Source organism: Meles meles, chromosome 2 (genome assembly GCF_922984935.1).
Source record: "Meles meles chromosome 2, mMelMel3.1 paternal haplotype, whole genome shotgun sequence".
Classification (NCBI taxonomy): domain Eukaryota; kingdom Metazoa; phylum Chordata; class Mammalia; order Carnivora; family Mustelidae; genus Meles; species Meles meles.
Window position 1 is genome coordinate 65,660,891 of NC_060067.1, and position 16,759 is coordinate 65,677,649.

The 16,759-nt window shown below is 48.1% G+C and overlaps 1 protein-coding gene across 1 annotated transcript in view; it reads right to left on the minus strand.

The window, feature by feature from the left end:
* Positions 1 to 16,759, minus strand: part of LOC123936842 (epididymis-specific alpha-mannosidase-like) — a 60,288-nt gene that overhangs the window by 38,799 nt on the left and 4,730 nt on the right. Inside the window, 1 exon segment of the mRNA XM_045997394.1 lies at positions 4,459 to 4,605. Within this exon segment, the coding sequence (XP_045853350.1) occupies positions 4,459 to 4,605 (147 nt within the window).

Sequence of the window (16,759 nt, forward strand, 5' to 3'; positions counted from 1 at the left end):
GTATCTTTAGGGTAAATACCCAGAAGTGCAATTGCTGGGTCATAGGGTAGTTCTATTTTCAAATTTTTGAGGAACCTCCATGCTGTTTCCCAGAGTGACTGCACCAGCTTGCATTATCACCAAAAGTGTAGGAGGGTTCCCCTTTGTCTGCATCCTCACGAACATGTGTTGTTTCCTGTCTTGTTAGGTTTAGCCATTCTGTCTGGTGCAAGGTGGTATTTCATTGTGGCTTTGATTTGTATTTTCCTAATGCTGAGTGATGCACATCTTTTCATGTGTCTGTTGTCCATTTGTATGTCTTCTTGGAGAAATGTCTGTTCATGTCTTCTGCCTATTTCTTGATTGGATTATTTGTTCCTTGGGTGTTGAGTATGATAAGTTCTTTATAGATTTTGGATACTAGCCTTTATGTGATATGTCATTTGTAGGTATCTTCTCCCATTCTGTCAGTTGCCTTTTGGTTTTGTTGACTGTTTCCCTTGCTATGCAAAAGCTTTTTGTCTCAAAACAACAACAACAACAACATTTTGTCTGTTTTTTCATTGTATTACGTTAGTCACCATAAAATACATCAGTTTTTGAAGCATTGTTCCAAAATACATTGTTTATGTAAAACACCCACTACTCCATGCAATACATGCCTTCCTTAATACCCACCACCAAACTCATGGATCCTCCCAACTGCTCCCTTCTAAAACCCTCAGTTTGACAGAGTCCCAATAGTTCATTTTTGCCTTTGCTTTCCTGCCTTTGGAGACGTGTCTAACAAGAAGTTGCTGTAGTGGAGGTTACAGAAGTTGGTTCCTGTGTTCTCCACTTTTGATAGACTTCTGTCTCGCATTTAAGGCTTTCATCCATTTTGAGTCTATTTCTGTGTATGTTGTATGGGAATGGTCCAGTTTCATTCTTCTGCATCTGGCTGTCCAATTTTCCCAACACCATTAACTGAAAAGCCTGTCTTTTTTCTTTTTTTTTTAAGATTTTGTTTATTTATTTGACAGAGAGAGAGATCACAAGTAGGCAGAGAGAGAGAGAGGAGGAAGCAGGCTCCCTTCCAAGCAGAGAGCCTGATGTGGGACTCGATTCCAGGACCCTGAGATTATGACCTGAACTGAAGGCAGGGTCTTAACCCACTGAGCCACCCAGGCGCCCTGGGCTCTCTGTTCTGTTTCATTGATCTATGTGTCTGTTTTTGTGCCAGTACCATACTGTCTTGATGATTACAGCTTTATAATAGAGCTTAAAGTCTGGAATTCTGATGCCACTAGCCTCACAGAATGAGTCCAAAAGTTTTCCTTCCATTTCTATTTTTTGAAACTCCTTTAGAAGAACAGGTATTAATTGTTCTTTAAATATTTGGTAGAATTCCCCTGGAAAGCCATTCAGCCCTGGACTCTGGTTTATTGGGAGATTTTTGATGGCTGCTTCAATTTCCTTGCCTGTTATGGGTCTGTTCAGGTTTTCTATTTCTTACTGTTTCAGTCTGGTGGTTCATATGTTTCTAGAAATGCATCCATTTCTTCCTGATTGCCTAATTTGTTGGTATATAGTTGTTCATAATATGTTCTTAGAATTGTATTTCTTTGATGTTGGTTGTGAACTCTCCTCTTTCGTTCATGATTTTATTTATTTGAGTCCTTTCTCTTTTCTTTTTGGTGTGTCTGGCCAGGGATTTATCAATCTTAATTCTTTCAGAGAATCAGATCCTAGTTTTGTTGATCTGTCCTACTGTTCTTTTGGCTTCTAGTTCATTGATTTCTGCTCCAATCTTTATTAATTCTCTTCTGATGGGTTTAGGCTTTATTTGGTATTCTTTCTCCAGCCCCTTTAGGTGCAAGGTTAGCTTCTGTATTTGAGAACTTCCTTGTTTCTTGAGAAAGGCCTGTAGTGTTATATACTCCCCTCTTCAGACCGCCTTTGTTGCATCTCGAAGTTTTTGGTTTTGTTTTTGTTTCTAAATATTTTATTCATTTATTTGACACACAGAGAGAGAAAGAGAGAGAGCGCAAAAGAGAGGATATACAAACGGAGGTACTGGAGAGGGAGAAGCAGGCTTCCCACAGAGGAGGGAGTCTGATGGAGGGCTCTGTCTCAGGACCCTGGGATCATGACCTGAGTCAAAGGCAGATGCTTAACATCTGAGCCTCCCAAGTGCTCTGCATCTCAAAGGTTTTGAACAGTTGTGTTTTCATTTTCATTTGTTTCCATGAATTTTTAAAAATTCTTCTTTAATTTCTTGGTTGACCCATTCATTCTTTGCTAGGGTGCTCTTTAACCTCCATGTTTTTGAATTCTTTCCTTCTCCTCTCCATCTCCCCATGTCCTCCATGTTATTCCTTATGCTCCACAAATAAGCAAACCCATATGGTAATTGACTCTCTCTGTTTGACTTACTTCACTCAGCATAATCTCTTCCAGTCCCGTCCATGTTGATACAAAACTTGGGTATTCTTTCTAAATTTCCTCCTGTGAGTGAATTCCCGTTTCAAAGCATTGTGGTCTGAAAATTCACAGGGAATGATTCCATTTTTTTGGTACCAGTTGAGACCTCATTTGTGACCCAGTATGTGACCTATTCTAGAGATTGTTCCAGGTGCAGTTCAGAAGAATGTGTATTCTCTTGCTTTAGGATGGAAGTCTCTGAATGTATCTGTGAAGTTCATCTGATCCAGTGAGTCATTCAAGGACCTTGTTTCCTTGCTAATCTTAGATGATCTGTCCATTGTAGTGAGGGAGTGTTCAAGTTGCCTACGATTATAGTATTATTATCTATGTGTTTCCTTAATTTTGTTTTAAGTGGTCTCTATAATTGGAGGCTCGTATGTTAGGGGCATAAATATTTACAATGGTTCGATCTTCTTGTTGGATAGGCACTTTAATTAAAATATAATGTCTTTCTCATCTCTTATTACAGTCTTTGGTTTAAAATCTAATTTGTCAGATATAAGGATTGTCACCCCAGCTTTCTTTTGATGTCCATTAGCATGATAGATGGTTTTCCATGATTTCCATGATAGATAGATTTCCATGATAGATGGTTTCCCTCTCACTTTCAATCTGGAGATGACTCACAGTCTAAAATTAGTCTCTTGCATACACAGCATATCAATGGGTCTTGCTTTTTTGGCTAATAAGTATCTTTAAAATAAATGGAGGGATGGAGACAGGGGTGGTAGGGAGAGAGAGTGAGTGGTGAGTCCTATGCACTCTTTGGAGACTGTAGTTTCCATTTGTTTTCAGTACTGTCGGGGTCATGATTATTCACTCCAGGAGGATTGAATGGGCTCCTGTTGCATACTGTTTTACAGGAGCACCTACCACATCCCTGGCACTTTCCAGGCACTGGGGGTTCATAGGAGCAAGTAGAGAAAAGTCCCTGCTTCCAGGGAGCCTTACCGAGAGTGGTCTCCCCAGGACTCTGGTGGGTCACATCCCCCCTCAAGGATGAGGAGAGACAGTTGGGTTTGGGGTGTCAATGTAGAGGCCAGCCCACCCCCTGGACACCCTGAGAGACCCGCTTCACTCAGACCTGCCTGGCTCAGTGTCCCACCTATCCTGTATCAGCTGTGCAACACAGGCCATTCACCTGCCCTCTCTGAACCAGGACCATCTGTGCACCATAGAGTAACTTTCCCCACTATACACCCTGTTGGGAGGACGTGGTGACATGGACTGTAAGAAGTGGAGACCAGTGCCTGGCAATTGCCCAGTGCCCATAGCATGCAAGGCTCCTTCTTATGACTCCACAAGGTGCAGGCTCAAGACACCTCTCAGGTGGGATCTGGTGACCTCTTCTCTTTACCTTCTCACTTTGCCACTTGGGCAGTCTCTTACCTCCCTGTCCCTCATGTTCAGTGACTGTTCTAAAGGAATGAGAACGTCAGGGAGAGGACCAGGTCCACAGTGTCCTTCAAGGTGCCCATGTCCCGCATTCATCAGAACCCAGCAGATCTGAGGAAGGGGACGTCACTCCCATTTGCACAGGCAGGACCTGCAGCTCACAGAATGCACCCCTGCCTGAGGTTGAACTGCGTTCCAGGCTGTCCCCCATGAAGACCTGCTTCCCAGGGCCTCTCTGAACCTGTGCCCCATGATTTCTTCTGCGGCCCACTTTAAATGCAGACAATGGAGCACCCTAGGCAAGGTGGTCAGCTGTGAGCCACGGGCCCATGCACATGGTAGGTGAAGAGGGAGGTGGGGGTCTGAAGAGACTCCATTCCACACCTGAAGAGTGCAGGGCTGACTTGTTAGAGCATCATTTCACACCAACAGCTACAAAGGCAGATAAAACCAAACCTGTCTTTTGGGCTGGGCTGAGCACAGACCTGAGCTAAACAAGTCATGTGAAGTGCTCAGTGCACCTGGTCTGGGAACTTCAGGCCACACATCCTTTAACAAGGTATAGTTTGTCAAGGATCCCTCGGTATCTCTCCCAGAGGCTCTTGGAGACTGCAGTACCTGGCGTTTCTGCCTGTCCGAGGCGATGCCGTCCCACCACAGCCGGAAGTATTTCTGCTCCACAGCAATGAAGCGGCGATGCTTCTGGAGCATGAGCTCCTGCACCACGGAGGTGTAGACGTTGGCCGCGTAGGCCCACGGGCTTTCCTGTGGAGGGGGCACCCCGTCACACCAGCACCCATGGAGGCTCCCAGAGGCTTGGCCCCAAGGATCCAGTACTAAAATCCCAGTGGCACAGGGTCCCTGGGCCCCACCACTCCCTGTGGGTTTCTGTCCTGGGCTCTTCCTCTCTTCCTCCTATACCACTCCGACAGAGACACACAGGGACTGCTCTGTGCTGGACACACAGTGCCGGCTGGCCCTGAGACAGTGACATGGCTCTGATGTCACTGATGAGATCCTGCTATTCTAGGGAGAGAGGTGATGTTCCAGACCATGACACAGGATGTGCCCAGGGGCCAGGGATGTCTTCCCTGAGGGGGCATGGTAGCTGGCCCTGATGTTCCAGACCATGATATAAGACATGCCCAGGGGACAGGGACAGCTTCCATGAGGGTCATGATAGCTGACCCAAGGGTACAGTAGGGGTCAGCCAGTGAAGCCACAGGGTGACAGGGAGGAGGTCCAGGGACCCCACGGGGTCCGTCTGGGCCGAAAATGAAGGGAACTGATGATGAGATCTGAAGCTGAGAGGAGGTGCCCCCAGCCCCCTGGATGGTCGTGGGCATCTGCTGACCTGCCTCTCCCAGGCTAGAGACTCCACAGGACCAGACATGGGTGTTTCCCATATGTGTCTCCAGGCTGATACATGGTGTTGCCCAGAGTGTCTGCTTAATGAAATTCAAAGAGGCCTCAAAAAGAGAGGTCATCCCTGGGTTCCCTTAGGCAAGTCACCAACCCTCGCTGGGCCTGTTTCCTCTTCTATAACTGAGGCAGCAAGCATGCTTCCCCACCATTAAGCCATCTCCACAGGCAGCAGAGTGTCCCCGGAGAGGCTGCCCAGTGCATCCCAGGACTGGACTCCTCTGCCCCCACCTCTGGCGTCAGATCCTCTTGCTGCTTCCCTCTCCCACTGAAGTCTCCCCACCATACCCTGATCCCCTACCCAAGTCCTAGAGCCTTTCAGAGGTGGCCCCACCCTGTCTTTCTGGGCTCACTTCCCAGTCCCTTCAAGTACATCCTTCCCTTAGCTGTTGCCAGCCCCCACTGTCCCCATCCTCACGACCCTTGTCCTCTGCTGTGTCCTGGCTGCCATGGCTCCTCCAGCTGCAGTGAGCTGGCTTCCTTCCTCCACTGGTGCTGTATGGCCAGATCCTCCCTGCACTTCAAGCCCTTTCCTGCCTCAGGCCCTTTGTACGTGCCATTCCCTTGGTGAAGAAGCAGCTCCCTCCACTTTCCATCTGGCTGGAAATTGTCTCACAGACACCGTCCATGGCCTCCCACCCCTCCTCCATAGATTCAGTCTGTTTATGAGTCCACGTCCATGTGTGTGCGGTTAATATCGTCCTCACCCACAGCTCGACCCACTAGGAGGCTCAGTAGGTCCCCTGCAGGACCCAGAACCTGGAATAAGGAGGAGCTCTCTCTTCTTGAAGGGCATGTGATGTTAATTGTGTGGATGGACCCCCGTCCCCTCTTCCCTGGAGGACCCGGCTGCTCTCCATTGTAATGTATAAAGTTCATCCCAGCTGCTCCTCCTGACCACCCGTGTCACCTCATGTCAGCAACACCACCCTGGAGCAGGGCAGATACACAACTCCCGACAGCTGGCACACAGCCTCAGGCTTCTGACCTGTAAAATGGGGGTGTTTAGGGGTGTCGTATTAAGTCACGTGGAATGTAAAGTGACTGTGTCTGACCCAATGTGAGCATCAGCTTCCAAACAGCAGGTGCGCGCTTTCCAGGCTCTGAGTCTTGTTGCTCCATGGACCTGTTTTCGGATTTTTATCCCTTAACACCCACTTTCCTTGATTCTGTGCCAGGCTCTGGTCTGGGAGACCAGAGAACAGGAGATGTGCTGCCTCAGGGTGCCCTTGGGGTGGAAGACAGGTCATGGCCTGCTGGGAGCCCCCTTTGTCCTCCATCCTTGGAACTGGCTTCTCTGGGCCCCGCTCCACACTTCAGTTCCTCCAGACTCGGCCAGGTAGGGGAACAGTGACCCCTGCCCCAGGTAGGTCTGGGCTTGGGAATGTGGGAACACAAACAGGTCTCAGGCCAGAGTCCAACAGTCAGAGTTTGAGTCCCACCATGGCTGCTTCCCTTGACTGAGTCCCTCACTGTACCCCAAGCTCTGTGTCTTCTCCATGAAATGGACATTGCAATTAGGCATCTGAGGCAACCGGGGGGCAGGGAGCAGAGGTGTGGAGGAGGAGCCACAGGGGAGTGGAGCACCAGTGTGCCCTGGACACTCCAGTCTCAGCCTCTCAACCCCTGCCCTGTGCTGGCCATCCCCACCCCCTCACCTATTTCCTACCCTGCATATGCACCCTGGGCCCTGCACCCCACACTCCCTGTTCCTGCTCTGAGCTGCCTCAGGGATGAGGGACAGGGAAGGGGAAAGACAAGGAACAGCAGGAGGGGAAGAGATGGGGAAGGGATAGGAGAAAAGGATGGAGGGGCATGGGAGGGAGAGGATGGAGAGGAAGAGAAGGAAGGGGAGGGAAAGGATGAGGAGGAGGAAGTAGAGGGGGAGGAGGAGGGCAGGGAGGAGGGGCTGCCATGCCTGGTCCCTGGTACCTCCAGGCCACACCAGAGGCCATGGTAGGCTCCAGAACTGCCTTGTGTATCGCTGGTTAGCCTTTGCCCTGTGTCCCATCTGAAGGTCAGCACAGGGCTCCAGGGCACCCCGGCCAGCCTCCCTCAGTACCATCCTGAGACCCCACACCCCATTCTCACCTGCCTCAGCCCCTTCAGCCTTCCAAGCAGCACTCCTCCGCAAACAGAGCCCTCAGTGTGGGGGTGAGGAAGGCAGATGGGAGGGCACAGCTTTGTGGGCCAGAAGTAGGATTCAGAGAGCCCAGCCAGGTGCCAGGCCATTCCCTAGCAGCATAGCCTCTCCTGGGCTTGCAAATGGTTGTTTCAGAGCCCATGCTCTTAGGTTCTCAGGGAACCATCCAACCCTGTGGGGACGCGCTCTGCTGTGGTTTGTGCCAACCTCTCTGAGCTGCAAGGTCTCTCCAGAGCAGAGAGGGAGGGATGAGGGCAGGAATGAGGCTGAGATGGGGCAGCAGTGGTACAAGATCGCTCTGCCTACTGTGTGGAGTGTGGTCTTTCAGGATCAAGGTGGAAATCAGGAGAGGATTTGGAGGCTCCCACGGTGCCAGGCTGAGCCATGCCACTCCCATCAGGAGGACCTGAAGAGATCCAGACGAGAATGAATTGTTTCATTCAAGACCATTGAGCCCCTTGCCGGCGGCAGAAACAGACCAGTACACACATAAACGTACAAGATTGCGTCAAGGGCGCAGGTATGGCTAAGGGAGGAAAGATGGGGAGGGGCTGCAGACTGCCAGGAAAATTAGGTCAGGACACTGCTGGATGATTCCAAGGACCTGTGTTCCTGGCATGATGATAGCTCTCTGCTTGTGGAAAAATTGAGCATGCTGAAGAGAGGGGGTGGTTTTAACTTAAATTCTCCAGGAATGGAAAATGGGCCCGAGTGGAAAGAGAGAGTTGAGGCCAGGGAGCAGAATCTTGATGACTTTTGGATCTGAGCAATACCACAGTTGAATGTGAGTCTTTGTTTCCATAAGCCAAATTCTGAGGCTTCTCTCCCACACAGGTTCTCAGGGGAAGTGAGCCGTTGGGAACATTTGGAGTGCCTATTCCTGCCTATGGTTGGCACTTTTGGCATTGGGCATTCCCATCCTCCCATCTCTCCTTCTTCCTCCTTCCCTTGTCCCCATTCCCTACTTGGAGCCCCTCCCATTTCAGGGATGAGGCTGATCAGCTGGAAGAGCTCAAGTCTTGTCCTGCTCTTTCTCTTGGGGCTAAGGTGGCCGCTGTCCCTGGTCTTGAAATTCAGACTCGCAGGTGAAGCACGTTATGGGTCCATGAGCTGCCACATTGCTGGTCCTTTGAAAACATATTTACTCTCGAGAACTGATGTCCAAGACTTTTGAATCTCTGAGGTTGCAAACGGAAGAGACCATTCAATCCACAGTGTTTGCCATGGTGCCTCCACTGCTGCGAACTCTCCCCTGTCCCTCGTAGTGTGCATCTTCCACCTGTCCCTGGTTTGTCATCTCACTGGCTTCCCAGTCAAAGTGCCCAAGTCATATGCATGCACCCTAGCTACAAGGTGGACTGGGAAACCAGTATCCAGCACTTTCTACTCCATTCTTATAGTGGGAGATGAGCTCAGATTCTATAGGCAGAGGATTTCCATATTAAGAAGGTTTAGACGCTGAGAACCCAAAAAAGTGACAGCTATCCCCTATGCTTGTAGGAGGGAAAGAAGCAAGATGCCTCAGAAGAGGTGTAGGGATGGTGCCATGAGGCTGCAAAGGAGACGCTGTTAAATGCTGACAGCAGGTGGTGCCTGTCATTCCCTGGCCTTCTGGAATCCTCGAAGCAATCCTGGAAGGCAGAGATGATTCCCATTTCATTCCCAGATGAACCAATGCAGCTGAGGGCCCTGAGATGGAAGCTGATGCACAAGCCTGAGAGCATGGCTCAGACACCACCTGGGCGGTGTCCAGGGGGAAGTGGAGAGAAAATGATGTGGCTGCCTGAATCCATCACTGCCTGTGTGCTGTGCAGGAAGCCAGCATGTGGGCACTGAGGGTCACATATCACATGCCATTCTGTGGCACACAAGGGCACCCACCAACCTGGCATGGGTTGACGGGAGCAGGCAGGGGCAGCTGGGATTCCCAGTGGAAAAAGCAAAGAAGTGGCTGTGGGGGCCTGCACTGCATCAAGTACATCAGTCAGCCCCCTGGGTGGCACCCATCCAGACTGGTGGTCCCACCCGCTGGCTTCCCACTGCCCTCCATGCTGCCTCCCCCATATCATGCTTCACACTTCTCATAACTTGTGGAGCAGCTACACTCTTCGGATGCTCAGCTAGGCTAAGCTAAAGGAGGCAGTGTTCAGTGAAACAATTGTTCTAGACAAGGTTTGCAGAACTCAGCCCCCTACTTTTGTCTGATGAGGTGAGTTTGCCCACCATCCTGAATGGTTCCCAATTCACTGAGTCTTGGCTGATGCAGCTCCACTTAACGTGGACAGAAGATCCCTGCAGAATCTCAGCACACACAAGGGCATATTTCTTCTTCTTCTTTTTTTTTTTTTAAAGATTTTATTTATTTGACAGATCACAAGTAGGCAGAGAGGCAGGAAGAGAGAGAGGAGGAAGTAGGCTCCCCACCCAGCAGAGAGCCCGATGTGGGGTAGATCCCAGGACCCTGAGATAATGACCTGAGCTGAAGGCAGAGTCTCAACCCACTGAGCCACCCAGGTGCCCCAGCCATATTTCTTCTTTACCAAACCAGGTCTGGTCCGTCACGTGGTCAGGTCAAGCATCTGCCTGTGAGAAGTGGGGGACACAGGGCCATGCTTTCACACAGACACCATCCCTGCCCACATGAAGGTCACTCCCTGTTATACAGTGACCCCCTACCCCTCCTGCCCCACCCCAGCCTCCTAGGGATGTGAGGCCTGAAGGAGGCATTGTCTTCCAAAGTCTTTGAAGCTGCGGGGGAGCAATTCAGACCAAAACAAGAAGGACCCTTCTCCGCCCCCAACATTCTCCCCCAGCTCAGCACCAGAGGACTCTGTCCTTTCCCAAAGACCAAATTATTCCTGTGGCAGCTGCCGGTTTTCCCTACTGAGATATGCCATGGAACAGTCCCCACACTCTGAAGGCCCCTCCCAGAGGGGGGCCCAGAAATGCTGTCTCATTGGCAGAAGCTTGTGGCTTGGCTGTTCTGCTGCAGACCAGTGGCTCATGAGCCTTTCAGCTGCAGCTGGCAGGAAACGGCCCACCCTCACCTCCGGCAACAGTAGCTCCCCCTCCACATGGGGAGTGGTGGGACCTGGGAAGCAGCTCAGATGACCCGATGTGTCCCATGAAGCTGAAGCATGGGGTGACCGGAAAGAGAGCCCCAAACGTAAGGCAAGTTTTGCAAGAAGGTTCTTGTCCTTCAGCCCCTGCCCAAGCTCATACGTGCCGGTTGTTGGGTGTGCAGCTGCCATCTCTTGATCATGAACAAGAAAGCCACATCTAAAAATACTAACCCATGTCTCAGAGAACATAAAGCCAGCATGTTCCTCTTCATGTGGGTGTGTTCTCTGCCACTCCATAAGCTCACCTCTATGGGATCTCATCTCCACCCTCCTTAGTTGCTGAGCTGTCTTGCATAGAGTCTCGGGAGGGTCTTCTTCAGAAGGAAAACCTCCACGTCCCCAGGGTGGATTGCGCCCGAGGCGGGGGACAAGGAAGCCCAGTGCTTCCCTCTGCCCAGCCCCACTAGTTTACTGAGAGATAGAACCAGATATGATGGAGGGGCTCTGGTGCAGGGCTGAGCATGGCAGTCGTGGAGGACGGCAGGAGCTGGCTCCCAAGGTGTCATGGAGTCACACTACCGCTTCTGGACAACATTCTCTAACATTTTGGGCTCAAGGTGCTGTTTACAGCCCCATCTCCTTAGGCTCCAGCTATCAGCAGTGCATTTAGCCAATTTTTCTCTTACTTTTGGCCAAAAGCTTTCCTAAATGATATGTATTTATTTGCACACAGGCGTCCCCACAGACATTCTTGTAGGTGGACAAGGAGGAAGTGTAGCGACAGTCTCTCTCTGAGAAATAACACCACTGGCCAGCTACGTCCTTCCCCCCATGGTCTGTAAGTACGAAAAGGAATGAGTTCACACAAAGGATCAGATGCTCATAAACACAGCTGAAAACCATGTCTCGGTGGTCACCCGTTTGGGTTGATTCCAGGACTGTTTTGTTTGATCTTCACTGATAAATCATTCTACAGTGAGTCCATTTAGGCCTACAAGTTTATTGTTCCTTCTTCATACACTTTACCCAGGGAAAATCCCCCCAAATGAAAACACTGTGTCAGGGAGGATGAAGGGGTTCTTAGCTCTTGCTGCCTAACATCACACTGGTCTCCAAAATGCCACCCGGGTGCCTACAGTCCACCCACCCCTTCCTGGACCAGGAGATACATCATCATCATCATCATCATCATCATCATCATCATCATCATTATATTCCTCTGTAATTGGCTCTGTTTTATTTATTTGTCTTTATTTAAATTCAATTAATTAACATGTAGTGTATTATTGGTTTCAGAGGTAGAGGTCAATGATTCATCTCTTGTATATAACACCTTGTGCTCGTTACGTCATGTGCCTTCCTTAATTCCAGTCACCCAGTTATCCTGTCCCCCCACCTCCTCCCCTCCAGCAACCCTCAGTTGATTCCCTAGAGTTAAGAGTCTCTTATTGGTTGTTTCCCTCTCTGATGAGGTCTTGTTTTATTTTTACCACCCTTCCTCTATGCTCCTCTGTTTTGTTCTTAATTTCCATGTATGAATGAAATCATATGATAATTGTCTTTCTCTGGTTGACTTATTTCACTTGGCATAATCCCCTCTAGTTCCACCCACATCATTGCAAATGGCAAGATTTCATTTTTTGATGGCTGAGTCATATTCCATTGTTTATATAAACACTACATTCTCTTTATCCATTCATCTGTTGATGGACATCTGGGCTCTTTCCATAGTTGGGCTATTGTGGATATTGTTGCTATAAATATTGGGGTGCACATGTCCCTTCAGATCACTACATTTGTCTCTTTGGGGTATATACCTAGTAGTGCAATTACTGAATCATAAGGTAGCTCTTGAGGAGCCTCCATACTGTTTTCCAGAGTTGCTGCACCAGCTTGCATTCCCACCAGCAGCGTAAGAAGGTTCCCCTTTCTTTACATCCTCACCAAAACTCGTTGTTTCTTGTCTTATTAATTTTAGCCATTCTGACTGGTGTGAGGTGGTATCTCATTGTGGTTTTAATTTGTATTTCCCTGATGCCGAGGGATATAGAGCATTTTACAAAGGGTCTGCTGGCCATCTGAATGTCTTCTTTGGAGAAATGTCTGTTCATGTCCTCTGCCCATTTCTTGACTGGATTATTTGTTCTTTGGGTTTTGAGTTTGGTAAGTTCTCAATATATTTTGGATACTAACTTTGTCTGATAAGACATTCCCCAAAATCTCCCATTCTATAGATTTTCTTTTGGTTTTGTCAGGAGATACATTACTGATCGAAGAACATAGATCCACAAAGTTCAGGCCTAATACCTCCCACAGTACATTAGGAAAAACTCACATATTTTTAAAGCATGTGTAGAAAATTCATTTCAGAAAGTGCTACTGACAAACCTGTGTTTCATCAAATGCCTCAGTGACACAAACCAACTGAAACCCATTATGATTCATCACAGGGGCATCACAGCTGGAGACCCTCAAGGTAACTGACCTTGACTAACAAGATGCTTTCAAGGTGCGGTGGCTATAAAAGCGGGTGCTCCTGATTTGCAGCCCCTGAGAGACAAGTGCTGTCTCCAGCATTAGGGGTTAAAAAAAAAAAGCTGGGGCGCCTGGGTGGCTCAGTGGATTAAGCCGCTGCCTTCGGCTCAGGTCATGATCTCAGGGTCCTGGGATCGAGCCCCGCATCAGGCTCTCTGCTCTGCAGGGAGCCTGCTTCCTCCTCTCTCTCTGCCTGCCTCTCTGCCTACTTGTGATCTCTCTCTGTGTCAAATAAGTAAATAAAATCTTAAAAAAAAAAAAAAAGCTGGGCATATTTCTCTAGATGGCTCTGCTCTTCTCTGCACCCAAGGCTCAATGCAAAGAGATAGTTTGAAAGCAGTGGGTGCTCATCCAGGGTCAGGGGCCTGGCTCTCTTCTCAGCTCTCCTGTAACTGACTTAGTGATCTCAGGCAAGTCATTGTACCCCCAAGGCCACAGTTTCTCCTGTGTCATCTCTGAGGAACCCTCCTCTTCCAGGGATCCCCAAGTCCCTGCATGTGGATTCAGTCAAGAAGATGAATCATGAGATCCGGCTGGGTTTTCAGACCTGAAACCATAGCAGGTGGTCTCATTCCCAGGGGCCTCTATCAACTGTGCACACAGTTAGCCAGGCTTTGCTTCCCTCTTAGACTCACCAGGTAGATACAAACAAGATACTGTAGCTAAATCCAAAGGGTCAACCAACTGTCCACACTGTTGACTTTGCTCTAAAGGGTTCTAGTGAGCAGAGGCAGGAAGCTTCTAGGACACCTGTACAATGCAGCAGCCCCCATGAGGGTGTTTCCACAGAAACTTGAGAAGCAATAGAGCCATTGCCCACAAGGCACAGAACCAGGGAATAGCCAGTGGAAAGGCCCCTGAGAATAATGACAGCTATCACTAATATGGCACCCACTATGTGCTGGCCACAGCATTCAGAGCGTTGTGGATGTACCCAAGGAAGCTCTGCAAGGTCAGGGTTGAGTTCTGAATTTTACAGCAGAGGAAGTTGTTAGGTCAAGAGCAGGGATCCAGTATGACCAGAGACATCCAGTGGGTCTCTGTGAGTCAGTGGGTCCAGTGGGTCAGTGAGGCAGGGTGTGGCTGCATCAGCACAGATCCAGACATCACACCTGGAGATGAGGATCCACCGGAGGGGTTCTTGACACATCAGAGGTGCTCAATAAGAACTGATGGTGATACTTGTAAGAGAAATAATACTAGCTGAAATGACTGAAATCTGCATTATCTTACTCATGTTCTCCATCATCCTCTAGGAGGTGCAGGTAATCAAGTCTCAGAGTGGTGGAGTGACTAGCTCAGAGCCAATGACTTATGAGAGACAGCATCAGACCAGCCCTTTCCTGCTGCCCATTTCATTAAGCATCACGGTGGTCTCTTCCTTTCCAACCTTAGAGAAGCAAAGGTCAGGGACCACAGCTCAGAAAGCTGAAGTCATATGTCTCCTGGATGGCCCTGTCAGTCCACAGAACCATGGAGATAAGAATACATTGTTGCTTTATGGGACAGTTTGTTACGCAGCAGTAGGGAATAGGGACACTGACTCCAGATCCTCCTTTCTCTGCCTCCTGTGCCGGAAATGCTTTCCTCTGCCTTTTCATAACTGAACCTTCCTTTCAATGAGCTTTCATCAGAAGGCACCTCTCAGAGAGGCCCCAGTGAGTCTTGGCCTGGTGGCTTTTTAGTTGCCTTGTGTTCTATGTTCATGGGAATGAGATCTGCTACAGATGGTGGCAGAACCATTTTCCAGGAGCTGTTTGTGTCTGCAGTTGGCTTTCTATTTAAGAACAAAATCATAATACAGAGACTCATATAAATAGTTTATTGCATTTTAGAAGATTCTATTTGTTTCTGAGAGAGAGAGAGACCCAGCCCAAGCAAGGGGAGCAGAAGGCAGAGAGAGAAGCAGGCTCCCTGCTGAGCAAGGAGTCTGATGCCCAACTTGATCCTGGGACCCTAGGATCATGACCTGAGCTGTAGGCAGTCAGTTCACCAACTAAGCCACACAGACTTCCTCAAATGAACATTTTTTATTTAAATTGGGATATAAATGTCATACAGTAAAGCAAACAGATCTTGAGTACTCAATTTGGTTCATTTTGACAAATGTGTGAGAAAGATCTCCTGTTCCCCGTCCAGTCGACTGTCCTCCCCTGCCTCATAGAGCCAACCATCTCTCATTTCTGAAGGGCCGACACGTGCATTTGCCTAGATCTAGAATATTGTCTGAGTGGAATCTCCTACTGTGTGCTTGTGTTTGACTTCTTGGGCTCAGCAGGTCTGTGAGATTCATTCATATTGTAGCACAAATAAGTATTTCATTCTTGAACGTTTTTTAGAATTCCATTTTGATTTTCCTGTGGGCTCTTCAGTTCTCTCTCTGCATTAAATTCTCAACGGTTGCTCTACAGTTATACAGTACATCCTGAGATGTTCACAGAAGACTTAGTCAATCTCATGCCACTTCTAAAAATGGAAGCCACTCATCAACAGATGGGGACATTCATTCCCTCCCTTCCTCCTTTTCTCTATAGTTATTGTACATGTTATATCTAATGTACATTATAAGCCCCACAGCACAATGTAGTCAGTTCTCTGTACATAATCATATACACTCTAAAGAAATCAGGAGAAAAGAGTCTCTTATATTTACCCACATACTTGCCATTTCCCATGATCTTCGTTCCTTCCAGAAGGTTCGAGATTCCATCTTGCCCATTGATCTTCGCTCCAGAGGGTCGCCTTTCTCATGCTTTGGAACCCAGGTCTGCTGGCAGTGCATTCTCTGAGTTCTTTTTCCTTCATCTGAAATGTCTTCATTTAATCTTCATTACTGGAGAATATTTTCATAGAAATAGCATTTTCCAGTGACAGGCTTTTCCAGTGGGTCACAGATGTCACTCCACTATCTTCTGACCTCCATTGTCTTTTGTTTGTTTGCTTGCTTGCTTGGTTGTATTGTTTTTGGCCTCCATTGTCTTTGATGACAAGTCAGTGATCCTCACACCATCCTTCCCTTTTCTGTAAAGTGCCTTTTTTCCTGTGGCTGCTTTCAAATGTTTCTCTTTGGTTTTTCGTAGTTTAACTTACATGTGCCTTGGAATATTTTTTTCTTTATATATGTCTCCTCCCAAATAAGGAAGATTTTCAGCCATTGTTACATTTTCCTGCCACGTTTTCTCTTGTCATGTTCCATGAAAACACCACTTGTCAGGCTTTGGTATTGTCTCATAGACCCGTGTAGCTCTGGTTTACATTATGTAATTTCTGTCCTCTGTTCTTCTGATTGGGTAGATTCTACCAATCTCTCATCATGTTCACTGAGGATTTCTTCTAGAATGTGTGCTGCTTTTTAGCACATCTAGTGAATTTTTTAAAACCCAGATTAAATATTTTTATTTTATTTTATTAAAGACTTTTAATTTATTCATTTGAGAGAGAGCGCAATTGAGCAGGGGGAAGGGTCAGAGAGAGGGGGTCAGACTCCCGTGAACAGGGAGTCTGACGCAGACCTTGATCCCAGAACCCTGGGAACATGACCTGATCCAAAGGCAGACACTCAACTGACTGAGCTGCACAGCACCCTCCCAGATACATTATTTTTAGTTCTAGATTTTCCATGTAGTTCACTCTATAGTTGAGATTATCTGTCTCAATTTAGCATGAACATATTTTTCTTTACATTCTCAAGCATCATGACAAGTGCTGCTTTAAAATTATTATTTAATATTTTTAAGTAATTAAACCCACTACCCCC